General features: G+C 51.5%; 1 protein-coding gene across 1 annotated transcript in view; it reads left to right on the top strand.

Moving 5' to 3' along the window:
- Positions 1 to 8,068, top strand: part of SV2A (synaptic vesicle glycoprotein 2A) — a 43,017-nt gene extending 34,949 nt beyond the window's left edge. The window contains exons 8-12 of the mRNA XM_077841226.1: positions 513 to 677; positions 1,375 to 1,508; positions 3,407 to 3,610; positions 4,700 to 4,859; positions 7,885 to 8,068. Of these exons, the coding sequence (XP_077697352.1) occupies positions 513 to 677; positions 1,375 to 1,508; positions 3,407 to 3,610; positions 4,700 to 4,859; positions 7,885 to 8,068 (847 nt within the window). The remainder of the gene's footprint in view (positions 1 to 512; positions 678 to 1,374; positions 1,509 to 3,406; positions 3,611 to 4,699; positions 4,860 to 7,884) is intronic.
- Positions 8,069 to 18,283: the final 10,215 nt, after the last annotated feature.

Below are 18,283 nucleotides of genomic sequence, written 5' to 3'. Positions count from 1 at the left end.
CCTTTTTGAAACCAAAAGTTTAGTTTCCAGTTGGAAATGACTTTTTGTTTGGAAATTTAACTTAATTTATACTTTTTAAAAAAAGTTTTTAAAAAAGAAAAACAAACAGGTCAAAATGGAAATGAAGCATTTCAAAAGATCAAAATGAAGCAGTCTGAGTGACCTGAACCGCAGGGGTTTTGGTTTTTTTTTTCAGTTTGTGAAAAAAAATTGAGATTTCATCTTTTCATCCTGAGTTGAGACCGGAACATTTTTCAAAAATCTCCCAGGAAACCATTTTCAGCGCTAATTGTGAGTGCCTTGGAGCAGAGCCTGAGTTTTGTTCCTTCTTTGTACAGCTCCTAGCACCCTGGGTTCCTGTCCCATGAGTGAGGGTCCTCGTGCTACCATAATGCACCTAATAGCAATAACAATGTACAGCTCCTAGCACAATGGGGTCCTAGTACATGACTCAGGCTCCTAGCCACTACAGACAATCAGTACTGATCTCTCTCTCTCTTTCTCTCTGATAGTTACTACGGCTTGACCGTCTGGTTCCCAGACATGATCAAGCATTTACAGAACATCGAATATGCCTCCCGCACCAAGCTTTTCACCCGCGAGAAGGTGGAACACTTCACCTTCAACTTCACCCTGGAGAACCAGATCCACCGCAACGGTGAATACTTCAACGACAAGTGAGTAGTGGGTCGTCCCTCCTCACCCCCAGGGCACTTAGCCAGAGCCCTCTTTGACCCTTGATGGGCCGAGGTGCTGGGGCGGGGAGCAGGGGGACGTGCTCACGGAAAACAACCAGGCATCCCTATACTGGGCAGAGCCTGCAAAGACACTGGGAGGTTGGTGGGGTCTAACATGGCCCCGTGGTTGCAGAGAATGGGCAGCATGTGCCTGCACTGGGGGATAGCGAGCCTAGCCAGTGCTGGGAGGAGGTCTCTGGGCTCGAGAGGAGGGGTGTGCATAAATAAATAGGTGCTGAGGGAAATGCAGCCAGAACCTCACCAGGAGTGCAGCCCTAGAGGTTGGGATCCTTTGTGTATCCAGAACGTGGGCATCAACAGGGCAAGCTTGAACCCCCACCCTACCACACAATAACTCCTACCTTTACAGACCCCCAGAGTCCATGCAAGCCTTGAGTTATCTGCTGTGCCAATTGCAAATACTTAATTAACTCCCAGTTGTGGCTACTCATCCAATAGGGACTGAACTGAGACCCACCAAACTCATTGCACAGAAGGGTCGCCGAACATCCAGTGTCTGGCTTAGCAGGTCCAGAAACCATTTTTGTTCCCCCGTGATGGAGGGAGACCCACACGTCCCACACCCTTTATCCCAGTCGCTCTTGGGTTGCTCAGTCCCCGGGTTCGTCCCTGGTAGGTTCATCGGCCTCAAGCTGAAATCCGTCTCCTTTGAGGACTCCCTGTTTGAGGAGTGCTACTTCGAAGACATCACCTCCAGCAACACCTTCTTCAAGAACTGCTCCTTCATCTCCACTGTCTTCTACAACACAGGTAACTTCCTGCTGCCCTGTAACAAGTCGATGGGCCATCTAGACCAGTGGTTCTCAACCTGGCCCAATCAGCACAGAGCTGCGGCCCATGTGACATCCTCAGGGCCATACAGATAGTATAGGATGTGGCCCACAATGGTAAATAGGTTGAGACCCACTGAGACAGTACCAGACCCACTGGGCCACATTGACTCGCTGGCTTTTAGATTATGTCTTCACTGCAAAGGTCTGTTCTGAACTTGGGTTCACTGACTCAGGGTAACATAGCAGTACAGCCCTGGCAGTTTGGGTCAGCAGCTCAAATTCAAGTTTACAGGGCAGCCAGGGACTGAACTTGAGACACGAAGTGCAGTTAAAAGCCAAGTTGCCGTGTCTTCACTTCTATTTGAACCCGAGTTAGCCAATGTGGGTTAGTTAACCCATGTTAAGGACACACCGTATTTTGAAGTGTAGACATGCCCTTAGAGACAGGCTGAAATCTCCAACACTGGACCTTGCTGGCTAATAGTATACCTCATAGGGGAGGTTCCTTCCTGACCGGCCAGCTGGTGGTCAGCTTGTGCCATGGAGCATGAGGATTAATAGCCCTTGTGTTCACTAGCCTAACCAGCGCAGATGCTGCATTTGGGGTCCCTTGAAGGGGAGGGCAAGCGACATGAACATGATGGGGGAACAAACAGGGGGCCTGATTCTCCACTGCCCTGGCCCCATCTGCAGCCATTTACACACACTGATGCAAAGGGGGTGTAAAATGCTACCAGGCAGCATCTGGGAACCACTTTGCACTGATGGAAATGGCTGGGCAAGGTTCAGGGCGGAGAAGGATTGGGCCAGGGCTGTTTTGTTTTCGGGCCTTAATTCTCCACCCGGCCCTCTGTGGGGCTAGAGATTGCTGCACTTGCTGTGAGGCTGCTGCTCAATATCCTCTGGGCCGTGCTAATTAGCTGCTTTGCGGTGACTCAGCACTGAATAGACTCTGATGGGCTTTGGGAGGGGAGCCCTAGACAACGAGAGATCAGGCAGCTGGAGCTGCTAACCCACGTATTTTCTGAAAGGCATCAACAAACGCTGTTGAAGGGGGAGCAAACAGCTGGTAAATTTATCCCCCCGCCCCAAAAAAGCCATCTTCAGCTGGGACAGACGCTGCTCCAAGGCTGGCCCTGTGTGCGCGAACAAATGACATTCGTGACTTCTGTGTCCAACCCTCCGTGTATTGCAATGTCGCACTGACTGATTCTGCCCTCTGGTGGGTTGGACCTAGCCATTAAAACCCAGGCGCCCGGCTGTTCATATTGATTAAGAATCCCTGGGCTGGTCTGCAAAACACAAAACTGTTAGTCCCGGTCAAGTTCCCCTTGATTAATGACACCCTGGTGGCTTACAGTTCCCCTGCATTTCTATCTCCACTCCCAGCACTGCTGCATGCTGTTGAAAGGCCTCTGTGTTCCACTTCAGAGGGGGCTGCATTTCAGAAGGGGGTGAGCAATCCCTGTGAAGCGTTGCTGTGTAGTCCCTAAACAGCAGCCGTGTTCTGTCCCAGAGGTGGCTGCTTTTCAGTGGTGGGTGAGTGTCAGTGTGCAGCATTGCGGTGAGGCCGCTAAACAGCAGCCATGTTGCATATCAGAAGTGGTTTCCTTTTCAGTGCTGGGTCCATCCATTAAGCAGCAGCTGTGGTCCAACCCAGAGGTGGCATGGCTGCATTGCAAAGCTGGGAGAGCATCCCTGTGCAATGCTGATGTGTGGTCATTAAATAGCAGCTGCGCTCCACCTCAGAGGCGGCTGCATCTCAGCCCATCTTCCCGCATCCCCCAGTGCTTGGTGGGAGGGGCAAACAGCCTGCCAATCGCTCTGTAGCTCAGTGCAAGGCCATGCCCAGTGTCGTCTTCTCCCTCTCCACAGACCTGTTTGAGTACAAATTCATCAACACCAAAATCATCAACAGCACCTTCCTGCACAACAAAGAAGGCTGCCAGCTGGACTTCAGCGACGACAACAACGCCTACATGATCTACTTTGTCAGCTTCCTGGGCACCCTGGCCGTGCTGCCAGGGAACATTGTCTCGGCCCTGCTCATGGACAAGATCGGGCGCCTCCGGATGCTGGGTAAGGGGCGGGGATGCTGCCTGGGAACTGGCGGGGGGAGTGGTGGTGGCAGCATGGGGGTATGGATAGTCTGTTCCTTCTGCACTGATCCCCCTGTAGACCCTGGCTGCAGGAGCAAAAATTGACCCCCGCCCCTTTAATCCAGCTTTCCTGTGGCTTGAAGTTGCCTCTGCCCCCTGCTGGCTAGAGAGGGTCTCACCCCTTAACAGAGTCCCCACGCTGGCTGCATGCCTCCTTGGGAGAGCTGGGAAGGAAAGGTTTCCCCACCCCGTGCGAATTTTTGAGATTTCAAAATTTTCCCCCCATCCAGATTCGGGACGAAAATTTGAAATCTTAAAAATTGTCCCGCACTGAAAATCGGAATATTTTCTTTCCTTAGCCGGTCAGTGACACATTATGTTTCGATCGTTTCAAAATGTTTCGTTTTTATTTCCACCTCTTCTCTTCTGAAAATATGGGTGTTTATCATCAACAAACAATGTTTCAAAATGAAAAGTCCTTTTAAGCTGAAAGACAGAGCTCCACAAACTGTTTGAAATGGGAAATTCATCAGATCTGACCCTTTCCCAAGAACAGGTTCAATTAATCCATTTTCCTACCGAAAAAAAAAAAAAGTTGAGTTGGAAAATTCCCAACTGGCTCTATTCCTTGGCTGATGCTTGAACTGGACCCTCTTGGTCCATAGGCATCAGCCGTTCCCACTGAAACTTTCCCAGGGGAAACTTCTCCATGCAGAGCAGGGGCACAGCTAGGATTTGCAACCCTGCACCATTCGGGCCAGCTGTCCCAGCTGCCTCTTGTAGCCAGAGGGCCTGGCAGAATTGCAGAGTCAGTGGTTTTTGCACCGGCAGAACGAAGGAGCAAAGAGGAAGCTGGTGAGAGATGGTGGGTAGGGCAGGGAGGCTGCAGAAGAGAAGGGCCTTGCACTGGGTTGTGCAGAGGGGATGGTCAGGAGGCCTTGCAGGACCGATGGAGGCTGATGCATAGGAGAAGGCTCTTGCACCAGGCGGGTGATGCTGGATCTGACCAGGTACAGTTCCAGCGAGGCCTGTACCCGTGCCTAACAAGCCTCTCCTCATCCTGCTGCAGCCGGCTCGAGCGTGATGTCGTGCATCAGCTGCTTCTTCCTGTCGTTTGGGAACAGCGAGTCAGCCATGATTGCCCTGCTCTGCCTTTTCGGGGGGATCAGCATCGCCTCCTGGAACGCCTTGGATGTGCTGACGGTGGAGCTTTACCCCTCAGACAAAAGGTACAAGTCCCCGCCTCCGTTATCCACCCAAGGCAGAGCAAGTCCTGATCCCGGGACACCCAGTCCAGACATGGGCTGGTCCCATGAAGCCACCTCAGGGTGGCTGAGAAGGAGGAATCCTGGGTCACCGCCGCAATCTGGTAGCTTTGGGGACACAATGCAGTAACGATAAATACTTGTTAGGGCTCGAAGGCCCCTGCATGTTGGGGGGAGGGAAGGTGGCCCAATGGCTAAAGCAGAATGACTGGGAGTCAAGACTCCTCGGTTCTATTCCCAGCCCCAGGAGGAGTGTTTAGTGGTTAGAGCAGAAGCCACTAAACTTAATTTTGCTGGAAAATGCCAATGTGGCAGAGTGAAATCTTGAGCCAAATCAGGCACAGATTTGACCATATCTTTGTTGAACGCCAGCTCTAGGGGATAGAGACACAAAGACCAGGGTTCCCCTGGCTCCCCCCCCCCCACCCCGGCTCTGTGGGATGAGCAGCAATGCTCCGGTGCTAGGGTGACCAGATGTCCCGATTTCATAGGGACAGTCCTGATATTTGGGGCTTTGTCTTCTATAGGTGCCCTATTACCCCCAGCCCTTCTCCTGATTTTCCACACTTGCTGTCTGGTCACCCTCTGGGGTGCCTAGAGCTGAGGGCGGTTCACAGGGAGGCAGTGTGGCAGGGCTCTTTGCCCCTCCAGCAGTGGGGTGGGAAGGTACTTGTCAATTTCACACGAAATTAACTAGAGCCTTCCCTGAGGGAGGCTGGAAAGCCAAAAAGTTCCATTTCAGTTTTTAACAAATGGAATTTTTCCTTAAGCCCATTTCCATGAAAATTTCCACAGTTTTGACATATCACCCTGCTTTGGGAGTGCACATTTTGATTAATAAGATTCAGACTTTTCAGCTTGGAAAAGAGATGACTAAGGGGGGGGGGTATGATTGAGGTCTATAAAATCATGAGGGGTGTGGAGAAAGTGAATCAGGAAGTGTTATTTACTCCTTCTCCTAACACAAGAACTGGGGATCACCCAAGGACATTAATGGGCAGCAGGTTTGAAACAAACAAAAGGCACTATTTCTTCACACAACACACAGTCAACCTTTGGAGCTCTTTGCCAGAGGATGTTGTGAAGGCCAAGACTATAACGGTTCAAAAAAGAACTAGATAAATTCATGAAGGAAAGGTCCATCAAGGGCTATTAGCCAGAATGGGCAGGGAGGGTGTCCCTAGCCTCTGTTTGCCAGAAGCTGGGAACGGGCGACAGGGGATGGATCACTTGGTGGTTACCTGTTCTGTTCATTCCCTCTGGGGCACCTGGCATTGGCCACTGTTGAAAGACAGGACACTGGGCTAGATGGACCTTTGGTCTGACCCAGTATGGCTGTCCTTATATTCTTAAAACTGGACACATTTTCACAGAAAGAAAGCCCCCTTCCCCTCTTTTTCAGCCAGTTCTAGTCCCAGCTCTGGGTGGGGAGCGGTGTCTACTGGGCAGAGTAGAGCACTGGGGCACAGGACTCCTGGGGAGTCCTCTTCCCACCTCTGCCTCTGCCTGGCTGCACAGACTTGTCACTTCCTCTTGCTGTACCCCAGTTTTCTCCTCTGTGAATTGGACACTGACTGTAGATGGCATGGGTGCATTTGACTCTGAGAATGGGACCACTGAGGAGATTTTATGCCAATCCCAATAAGCCTGCCAGCTGGCAGCAATCGGCTCCCAACCCCTCTCCCTGGCCTGCCAATTTGTTCTGCCCCCCCCCCCCCCCGAGATGCCAGGGGTTCCCCATAAACCTTTGTGCTTAGGGAAGGCCCACAAAGGATTCTGGGAGCACATCAATATTTGCATGCGGGGGGAGGGGAGGGAGGCTGCTGCTTTGAGACTGAACATGGACAAGGTATTGTCAATGCAGCCAACTAGAGGGGCTCAAGGGCGCCACCGCCAGGCCAAGCCATGACGCACATCCCTTTCACCTGGGGCTGGGAGTCACTGCAGCTGCCCCCTGCTGACACCGCTGATTGCAGGGGAGAAATCGCACAGGCACAACTGATGCCCAGAGCTGCCAGTTGGGCCTTGGCTGCCTGGAGGGCTCGTCACTGAGAGCGAAGGGCACTGATTCATGGGCGGCAGGTGGTGGTCTGGGCTGCCCTTGTGCCTGATCCATTTGTGCTCGGCTTTTTGCAGACCCGTAGGAAAAGGGGATCTTTGACTGCAGCTTGCCGAAGGCTGGAAGTAGGCAGTAGGAAGGGAGAGGCGGGCAGGTGGCTGAGTACAGAGACTGGGGAGCTGCTCCAGGCATTAAGGCATTAAATGGACCAGACTTTGCTTTAGCAGGGGGCTTGGAGGCTCCTGGAAGGAGGAGCCCCCCCACACCCAGCAGGTCGGGGGGAATGGAAGCTGGGCCCTTGTGCTGACTAGAGGCGGGCTGCAGAGTTTGCAGCTAAAGTTAGAACGCAGGGACTGTCGTTGAAGCATTTTACAGTAGCTTACACCAGACACCGGAGCTTTGTCGTAATCGGTGTTAAATACACTGGGGCGACTGATTTCCTGATAGAAAAATACATGCGAACAGCAGAGCTTTAAACAGAGAGAGAGAGAGAGAGAGAGAGAGTGTGTGTGTGTAAAATAAAACTCCTTTCCCCTCTCCATCATTGGCTGTTATGGGTAGCATCTGCGCCCCAGCTGAGTTCAGGGCCCCGTTGTGCCGGGTGCTGTACATATATCGCGAGAGAGGCAGGCCTTGCCACAAAGCGCTCACAGTTGAAATGGCGAAAGGGTGCGAGGGGAAGGGACTTGGCTGAGGTCCTGCAGTAGATCAGTGGCAGAGCCAGGAATAGAATGCAGGGGTCTAGGTTCCCAGGCCATGAGGCTGAAATGCAGTCAGATTACTCTGGACGGCTGCCGCTGTGACCCTGCTTGTTCTCCACCTTTTAGGGAGAAAGGGGCCATTAACCCCCCCGCGCACATACCAGCCTTCTCCCCCCACCCAAACCCTTTAGCTCACCTGTAACCTCAGCCTCTCTCCCCGCTTCTCCAGGACGACAGCCTTCGGCTTCCTCAATGCCCTCTGCAAGCTGGCGGCCGTCCTGGGCATCAGCAGCTTCACCTCCTTCGTCGGCATCACGAAAGCCGTGCCAATCTTGCTGGCCTCGACCGCGCTGGCCGTGGGCAGTTCGCTAGCGTTGAGGCTGCCGGAGACGCGGGGGCAGGTGTTGCAGTGAGTGGGGCGTACCCCGCCCCCCCCCGATTCTCCCCCGCTCCAGGGAGATTAGAGTTGTTAGACACTGTGAAATGTCTGATTTTCTGATTTTGACTATTTTATTTTTTCGCTCCCCCCCCCGCCCCCCGGCTCCTCTTCCCTCTTTTTTTGGTGTCATTACGTGTGTGAGAATCGGCTCATTCGTTGAGGGAGTCGGGGGAGGAGGGAATAAAACTTGACTGAGAAGGAGAGGGGGGGAAATAACCTCTTTGCACTAAATTCAGGCTGGAAACGGTCCAGCCCTGGCAGTGTGAACTGATTAACTGGGCAGGCGCCAATTGACCTAGCTCCTGATCAGAGCTGGATGCTAGGGGCTAGGGCCAGCTCCTCAAGGGGACATCTAATGTCTAGGCACCCTGCCACTGGGCAGTAACCTGGAACCCCTCTGTGGCACTGGCTCTAGGGTGTGTGCTGGTGAACACGTGATCCATTTAATTTTACACACGTGGGTGTAAACTAGTAGTACGTGCAATGTGTGCTCATGGATCTTGGCTGTGTAATATTCTCCGAATCCTCATTTATTTTTTTCATCGGGCACCTGTGGTGTGTGGAGAGCAATGCAAACAGCCCCCCCTACTTCCCTCCCCCCTGCTTTTTCGGGGCCCTTTGAGTCATATGTAAAGTAGCATCGATTTCAGGTGTTAACAAAGCATCCATTTCAGGCTTCTAAACCAGGTTTGCAGGAGCAAATCGGCAGAGCTAAGTGGTTCCTCTGTGTCACGTGAACCGAATTTGAAATCCTGATCCGCACGCGCCCTTGCATCATGTCTCGCTGGTGTCACAAATGTCTGGTCGAGCCACACCAGGCACGGCAGGCATACACCCCTGTCGGCTCTAGTGGTATTGGGCATTCATACATTTTGCAGGCAGCAGGTCTAGGCTCTCATCGGCGTGGCAGAAGCTGTGTCAGAGCAGCGGTTCCATCCTTGGCTCTGGTGGGTGGATTGTCCCAATGTGCTGTGCCTCAGTTTCCCCATCTGTAAAACAGGGATCATGATACTGGCATCCTTGTGTTGAGTGCTTTAGAGAAACGGTGCTGTATGTGAGGGCAAAGTAGCATTCTTTTTTCTCCTTTGGACCCACATCAGCTCAGACATCCCTCTGTAACTGGACCGAATTTAACACGCTAATCCAAGGGGGTTCCCCTCTTCCAGTTATCCATTGCAGATGAACAAGACAGCAATGCTCGGTTTCTTTTAATATTGTTTATTCAGGGATTTTAAATGTTGTTTTTTCTGTGTGGGGGGAGAAAATTTGACTTTGAAGCTTAGGGATTGTGGTTGTTGTTGTTTTTTTTAATTCTCCCCAAGCCCCTCCCCACAGCGGCCATCCAGAAACACAGCTGGGGCTGGGGGTGGGGGGGTGGGAAGGGGTGCGATAGTAGCACCTGTGATTCCCCAAGATGAGATCAAGGCTCCACCATGCTAGGCCAGCAGCCCAGCTGGCCTGAGAGTGACGCTAACCTCTGTCTTGTCTGTGGGTTGCTGCTCATTCCGATTAGGCGTTTCGTGTATTTAATTCTGTAGCCGTCTGTCTCTCTGCCCTCCCCCCGTTCCGTGGTCGACACCAAGGTCTGGTCTACACTTAAAAAAAATTAGATCGACCCAGCTATGTCGCTCAGGGCCAAGAAAAATCTCGTACCCTGCGTCCCTTACTTAGGTTGACCTAACCCCAGAGGTAGCTGCTCCTAGGAAGAATTCTTCCATCAACCTAGCCCCGGCCTCTCAGGGAGGTGGATTGACCCCATTGATGGAACGTAATGGAAAGCCCTGGTGCAGATGCAGCCTGTTGGCACCGGAAGGGGTTTTCCCATCCATATAAGAACGCCACCTCCTCGCAGGCCAGTAGCAACGTCGATGGAAGCAGTCCTCCCATGCAGTCTTCCGCACGGCACGCAGGGCTGCCGATTTTTCATGTCCTCGACTGATGCAGCTGGCCTGGGGAGGGGGGTGCATTTAGCGTCACCCAGCAGGGGCGTTGGGTTGTAGATGTGGGAAAAGAGGGGAAAGACCATGAGTGCCTAGGGCTCTGTCCCATGTCTCAGCAGGCCCATGATTGTGTTTTGCTACACCCCCACCCCCCGTCCTTTTCAGGAATGCTTGCCTATGAATTCACCCTCCGCCTCCAGATTTAATTAACTTGCATCCAGGCCTGCCCAGAGAAGGGGCCCTGATATGTCAGGTTCACTGGGGTCTGCCTCCTCTGATTTCACCCCAGCTACAGACATTTTGGGAGCCCGCTGTGCTTGGGTCCCCAGGACAATTGTCCCTCTTCTCATTCCTACTCAGGAACAGCTTTGCAAGGGTGCAAACCATGCATCCAGCTGGGAGCAGAGGGTTTTTTTTTTGCGGGGGGGGGGAGGGGGGCTGCTCATTGAAGGGTGGGGCAGTTCCACCCCTTCAGACAGGTCTACCAGGGAAAATGGAGCAATGGCATCTCTTAACCATCGGGGCCAGAGGGAGAGTAAGATCCTTGAAAATCTATTGCCTTGGATGGTTGCCAGAGGGAACCCCCCAGAGTCTGAGGGCAGCTAAAGCCAGGGGAGGATCAGAACGTAGCACTTAAGGTGCAATGGCTCCACGCAAGCGGGCTCTACTTTTGCAAAACCCAAAGCACCGCGCCTTGCTCATTAGAGACGGGCCAAACCCGAGCCCCGAAGGCGCCCAGAGCCCTTGCCCCAGCTCCGGCTGGCTTTTCTTGCTTTCCTCTTTCCTGCTGCAGATGAAGGCAGAGCTAGGGCGGGAGGGGCAGTGCGGCTGCCCAGGGCTTGGCGTAAGATGCCTCGAAGATTTTTGCTCAGCGCGTGTGTCCAGGACTCACTGGGCGAAGGTATTGCTCGGCTGAAGGAGCAGTGAGGTCAGAGGTAGTTAGAGGCCACAGGGGGCTATTTTAAAGAAACCCTGTTGTGGGTTGCAAAGACCCCACACTGATCAGCAGCAGTGGGTGTTGGGTGGAGAACAGCAACTCGTTGTAGCAGCCATCTAGCGCCATCTATGGGCACAGAGTGGATGCACACCCTGGCCTCCTTCTCCCCTTAGGACCAGTGTATGGTTTTTATTCCAAGGTCATGGAGTCAGCTGGGTGTCACATGCTGGCCCTTTAATTCTCTGCGCTATAAAGCCAGCACTGTCCAGGAACCAGGAGGCTAAGAAGCTTTCTTGGGGGGGGGGGGGGGGGACTCCTTTCGCACACGCGCTGGTTGTAGCTGAGAATTTAAATGTTCTTTAAAACCCCAGCTGACCTGAGGCAGATGTCTCAGCATCTGCCCCATCTTGTGGCTTGGAAACAATGAGGGGAGGATCCCTGCCGTGTCCTTTCTGCTGTCAGCAAGGGGGTAGAGGCACTTGAGTCTGTTCTGACCTTGCGCTGGAAGAGACACAAGCCCGTTGCCTTGCCCAAGAGGGGGGCTTGAGCCCAGATGGCAGGAGAGCGTTTTATGCATATTCACCCACTGAGGTCAATAATATTTAAGCACGTGCTAGAGGGCCTAAAATCCGGATGGTGAGTGAGTTCCAACCCAGATCTTCAATTAACCTAACCCCCCACCGCCCCACCCCTGAACTCTAACAAGCAGCAGGACCCCCAATGGTGGTGTGGAAGGAAATAAGCTTTTTAAAACCAGATCTCTACCTTGCAGGGCGACAGTGCAATTCTTAATTTCAAAACATCATAATAATGCCCTGGGCTAAGTCTTTATGCTGCTCTCTGTTACCCTGGGGTAAATCTGGGAGTAAATCCTCATCATACCAGTCTAAGAGAGCAGAATCTGGACTTCAGGGCAACTCTGATTGGAGGAAAGGGGGAGGGGGGAAATGTCCAGGTTCTCTGGTTGTATTTTATAACCCATTTGCATAGCAAAGCCCACTAATTGTCACACTGTAGGTTAATCGCTCAATGGGCCCATGCAGGTTCCATGCTTTAATAGCTAGATGTGTCTCTTTGTGTCATCATCCGAAGATCTGAACGGCGTGTGGTCCCCGGTGCCCATTAATCTAATTATAGCAGCTGGACACACACACAGCCAAAATTTTTATTTTAAACAAGGGATGAAATTGACCAGCACCTGTGTCGGTTTTGCTGGGGGTCTTTGGTGTAATGCATACCAGTCAAGCTCCAAAACGGGGAATTAAATATCTTGTCTTCGCTGCAGAGCTAAACAGGGAAACACACTGCACGTGGGGAGGGGGCTGTCAGTTTAAGGTCACTTCGGTCTGCATTAGACACTAGAGCTAGGTCACCAATTCTATTCAGATGCATAGAGAAGCGTGGTGTACACCAAGGGGGGAAACGTCCTGCTGTATCATTTTAAGCGAGAGTTGTATTTTTTTACATTTTAGGAGATATTTAAGAGTAGTATATTTTTCATTATTTATAATTTTATACCAGATCTCAGTTTCCCCTCCTCGCGCAAGCTTGGGACCAAGCATACCTGAAAGGAAGCGTTTTTTGTGTCTCTCTTAGCTACCTAGCTCCCCAGCTGGGCTATCTGAGCACATCACAATGTCTAATGCTCACAGCCCTACTGTGCGGCAAGTTACAGATAGGGAAACTGAGGCCCAGAGAGACAAAGAGTCTGTCTATCCTGTGATCAGAGGAGTGAGTGCAGCATGTGTCAACGTAGCCAACCTAGCTGTGATCTCGCTCGCTTGAATAACAATAGCAATAAAGCTGCAGCACCAGGGGCTGTACAAACCCACTCAGCCCCCCGGACTGTGCTCTAGCTTTCACTGCTATCAGTGCTCCAGTTAGCTGGATTGGGCCTGTCTATCCACGCTGCACTCATTCCGCCGCAGGGAATGTAGACATCCACTAAGTGACTTGCCCATGATCACACAGGGAATCTGTGGCAGAGGTAGGAATTGAACCTAGCTCAGGCTCCCTAGCCCAGCTAGTACTCTAACCGCTGAGCTATCCTTTCTCTACTTTTCTGGCAGCATGAAAGGGCACAATGTTTCTTCCATTAACAAAGCTTAATTAAACAAAGGTGTCATCTTTTATTACAAGCTAAGGATTTGCCCTGGAGAATCAGGGCCGCTGGCCAGGTGGAGGGTGGCATCAGTTTGAGAGTGATTTTTCATCTCATGCAAAATGCTACGTGGACACAGTTCAGTTTAATAGGCTTATTTGGGTTTAGCTTCGGCTGACTGAGAACAGGGTTAACGTAAACTGAACCAGCAGTATCCACACAAGGGTTTGTAGCACTTTAAGAACCAACATACGTTAAACCCGTGCAGCTGCTATGTAAGAGCTAGGTATTGTTATTATCCTGGGTGTAGACAAGGCCAGGAGCCTCTGGGCCCAATTCTTCCGTGCCTCGTGCCTTGCATCATCATATACAGCTGGGTAAAAGGAACGCATAAAAGGAATGCTCTGATGCGGTGGCACTGCACACCCATCTTGTCACTTGCGCAGTGGGTGCACACCACTCCCTAGTGAGAAAAGTGGTGATTTGCACTAAGTGGCTGCACAAGGTGAAAGGAAAGAGTGAATCAGCCCCTGGGCCTCCCATGGTGGCTGATAGCTGGGGGATCAGAGAAAGGACATGCATCAAGCACCTGCATGTAATGGGACAGAGAATTTCCTTCCTGACCCATGCAGCAATCATAGCTCCAGTTCTGAAGCATGACAGTTGATAGATGTTATTTTAGCAGCTAACCACAAGGTGTCTGCTGGGTAGCCAGTCCCTTTAATAAAGGTACCAAAAGGCCAAGCACTATAGTAGGACAAAGGCCCCACCTAGGAGGAGGCTCAGATCAATCTACTGGTCCCAACTATGTTGGCTTTTCCACCCCACTGTGAATGGGGCCAGACTGGATTATGATCACACTGTAACCTGAGCCAGAAGGGAGTATGAGTGTAGCCCACACAAGCTCATTTTAAAGGGCTGGTGTAGATGGGAGATTAGAAAACTTGTCAGCTAGGCTGCAGCATCAGGACCACCAATGCAACCTGCTCCAGTGAGGAAGGGCTGCAAGGCCCAGTTGATCATCAATGTTTCCCTATCCTAACCAGGCTATGTTTGCCTCCCTCCTATCGGATCGGCAGGCGCGCTTGACTCATAGCTGCCTAAGCGACGAAGGGGACTGATTTTTAGAAAGATTTAACTCGAGACCCTGGGCTGAGCTTGTTCCTATTCTGGGTTACACGTGTCTCACCGTACAGACAAACCACTCTGGGCCCAAAGCGTGAGGCCGCGATCAGAGGGAATAGCACAGCTGCTGTGGCTGGTCTTGTACCGTAATTTACGCCAGACTAACCGAACGCTGGCCGGAATTTTCAAAAGCACCTGCGTCACTTGGGATCATTTTCAAATGTGACTTTGGAGCCTGAGTTTTATGGCCTTTCAATAGGATTTGGGCTCTTAAGTCACTCAGCTGCTTTTAAAAATTTTACCCCCTCAGCTCCAAAGTCCCATTGTCAGAAGAGACTCATGAGTCAGAGCATCTGAGTTCTGTGCACACAGCTGGGCGTGGGTAAGCGAGCGGATTTGCACAAAGCGTTGCACGCCCACCTTCTGCGTGGTGAGCCGCGTTAAGATGGCTCGACTTGGGTATACAAAACATAAGGGGGGCGGGGACCAAAATTACTCGTCACTTTTGACAATACGTCTCCTAAATCTCTTTGAAAGTCAAGAGGATCTAGGCTCCCAAGGGTTTAAGTCACTTTTGGAAATGGGACTTAGGCACTTATTAAAATATTACCCCGAGTCTCCTTTTAAAAAAACAATCCTCCTCATATCACGCTTTTAGTTTAAAAATCTAGTTGCAAACTGGAGCGAAAGACGAGAGGTCAGTAGGAGAGTGACGTTCTAGGCAAGAGGGATTTTTATCTTACTGGAGCAAACTGGTCCCAGGCCGGGGAAGGCCAGCCCCACCCCTGCCCCCTTTTAAAAAAATTATTTTGAAACGTAAAAGATTTAAAATAGGGATCATTTTGGAAAATGTTAATTGGCTGCTTGAAAAGAAAAGAGGGGAGGGGAGGGGATAAATGTCACAACATTTTGAAAATGGTCACTTCCCCTTTTCCCCCCCCCGACCCAAAACTGGACCAAACTTAGGTCCCTCCCCAGCTTGGCCCCAGCTCTTCTGCAGGGTCAGCCTGCTGGCCCTGGGCTCCCTATAAGTCACCAGCACCCCAGTCCTCTGAAGTCAACAGAAACTCTCTGCCGTCCCCACAAACCCTGCTGTGATGGCTCGTGCACACCCCCACCTGCCGGGCGCCTCGCCGGCGTTTGGGAGCAGGAGCGGGAGCACCCCTGGGTGAGCTCAGCGCAAGCCCCACATGATGTAGGAAAAAGCACGACTCCGGACACATTCTCCCCTGCACCCTGCTGCCACCCAGAGCTGCCGCTTCCGCCTCTCCCCCGCCAACGCTGCCCCTCGGCCCCGACCCCCGGTCCCTCGTTCCCAGCTAACCCCCAAAGGCAAAGCTGCATAGACAATCCAGGAAGTTTTTGGAAAGCGTAGGGGACAATTTCCTGGCGCAAGTGCTAGAGGAGCCAACTAGGGGGGGAGCTTTTCTTGACCTGCTGCTCACAAACCGGGAGGAATTAGTGGGGGAAGCAAAAGTGGACAGGAATCTGGGAGGCAGTGACCATGAGTTGGTTGAGTTCAGGATCCTGACACAGGGAAGAAAGGTAAGCAGCAGGATACGGACCCTGGACTTCAGGAAAACAGACTTCGACTCCCTCAGGGAACTGATGGGTAGGATCCCCTGGGGGAATAACATGAAGGGGAAAGGAGTCCAGGAGAGCTGGCTGTATTTCAAGGAATCCCTATTGAGGTTACAGGGACAAACCATCCCGATGTGTCGAAAGAATAGTAAATATGGCAGGTGACCAGCTTGGCTTAACGGTGAAATCCTAGCAGATCTTAAACATAAAAAAGAAGCTTACAAGAAGTGGAAGGTTGGACATATGACCAGGGAAGAGTATAAAAATATTGCTCGGGCATGTAGGAATGAAATCAGGAGGGCCAAATCGCACCTGGAGCTGCAGCTAGCGAGTGATGTCAAGAGTAACAAGAAGGGTTTCTTCAGGTATGTTGGCAACAAGAAGAAAGCCAAGGAAAGTGTGGGCCCCTTAATGAATGAGGGAGGCAACCTAGTGACAGAGGATGTGGAAAAAGCTAATGTACTCAATGCTTTTTTTGCCTCTGTCTTCACTAACAAGGTCAGCTCCCAGACTGCTGCGCTGGGCATCACAACATGGGGAATAGATGGCCAGCCCTCTGTGGAGATAGAGGTGGTTAGGGACTATTTAGAAAAGCTGGACGTGCACAAGTCCATGGAGCCGGACGAGTTGCATCCGAGAGTGCTAAAGGAATTGGCGGCTGTGATTGCAGAGCCATTGGCCATTATCTTTGAAAACTTGTGGCGAACGGGGGAAGTCCCAGGTGACTGGAAAAAGGCTAATGTAGTGCCAATCTTTAAAAAAGGGAAGAAGGAGGATCCTGGGAACTACAAGCCAGTCAGCCTCACCTCAGTCCACGGAAAAATCATGGAGCAGGTCCTCAAAGAATCAATCCTGAAGCACTTACATGAGAGGAAAGTGATCAGGAACAGTCAGCATGGATTCACCAAGGAAAGGTCATGCCTGACTAATCTAATCGCCTTCTATGATGAGATTACTGGTTCTGTGGATGAAGGGAAAGCAGTGGATGTATTGTTTCTTGACTTTAGCAAAGCTTTCGACACGGTCTCCCACAGTATTCTTGTCAGCAAGTTAAAGAAGTATGGGCTGGATGAATGCACTATAAGGTGGGTAGAAAGTTGGCTAGATTGTTGGGCTCAACGGGTAGTGATCAATGGCTCCATGTCTAGTTGGCAGCCGGTGTCAAGTGGAGTGCCCCAGGGGTCGGTCCTGGGGCCGGTTTTGTTCAATATCTTCATAAATGATCTGGAGGATGGTGTGGATTGCACTCTCAGCAAATTTGTGGATGATACTAAACTGGGAGGAGTGGTAGATACGTTGGAGGGCAGGGATAGGATACAGAGGGACCTAGACAAATTGGAGGATTGGGCCAAAAGAAATCTGATGAGGTTCAATAAGGATAAGTGCAGGGTCCTGCACTTAGGACGGAAGAACCTAATGCACAGCTACAGACTAGGGACCGAATGGCTCGGCAGCAGTTCTGCGGAAAAGGACCTAGGGGTGACAGTGGACGAGAAGCTGGATATGAGTCAGCAGTGTGCCCTTGTTGCCACGAAAGCCAATGGCATTTTGGGATGTATAAGTAGGGGCATAGCGAGCAGATCGAGGGACGTGATCGTCCCCCTCTATTCGACATTGGTGAGGCCTCATCTGGAGTACTGTGTCCAGTTTTGGGCCCCACACTACAAGAAGGATGTGGATAAATTGGAGAGAGTCCAGCGAAGGGCAACAAAAATGATTAGGGGTCTGGAACACATGACTTATGAGGAGAGGCAGAGGGAACTGGGATTGTTTAGTCTGCAGAAGAGAAGAATGAGGGGGGATTTGATAGCTGCTTTCAACTACCTGAGAGGTGGTTCCAGAGAGGATGGTTCTAGACTATTCTCAGTGGTAGAAGAGGACAGGACAAGGAGTAATGGTCTCAAGTTGCAGTGGGGGAGGTTTAGGTTGGATATTAGGAAAAACTTTTTCACTAGGAGGGTGGTGAAACACTGGAATGCGTTGCCTAGGGAGGTGGTGGAATCTCCTTCCTTAGAAGTTTTTAAGGTCAGACTTGACAAAGCCCTGGCTGGGATGATTTAGTTGGGGATTGGTCCTGCTTTGAGCAGGGGGTTGGACTAGATGACCTCCTGAGGTCCCTTCCAACCCTGATATTCTATGATTCTGATTCTAACCCAGGGCAGAACTGGGCCCCTAGGAAGCCAGAAAATACAGATTAGGAGCCTGATTCTCCTTTCCACTGAGGTTACCTTTGCACCATAAAGGAGCCTTAGCTCAACTGATCATCAGGCCTGTATCAGGAACAGCAGCTGCATCACCCAGGCCTGAAGTCTGATCTCGCTTATGCCAATGGAAATGTGACAACTCCAGCCGACGTGCTCTGGGAGGTAGCTCATTGCAACAGCAGCCACGCTCCTCCCTTGGAGGAACAGCAATTGGTGGACCCTGCTGGTGCCTGCTCCATGCGAGCCACGCTGGTCCAGTCACTGATGGTGTGTTTTGAAAGGCGGAGGGAAGGGGTGGGTA

This window comes from Eretmochelys imbricata, chromosome 24 (genome assembly GCF_965152235.1).
Source record: "Eretmochelys imbricata isolate rEreImb1 chromosome 24, rEreImb1.hap1, whole genome shotgun sequence".
NCBI lineage: Eukaryota > Metazoa > Chordata > Testudines > Cheloniidae > Eretmochelys > Eretmochelys imbricata.
Note: the sequence above shows the minus strand (reverse complement) of the source record. Positions and strands in the feature narration are given on the sequence as shown.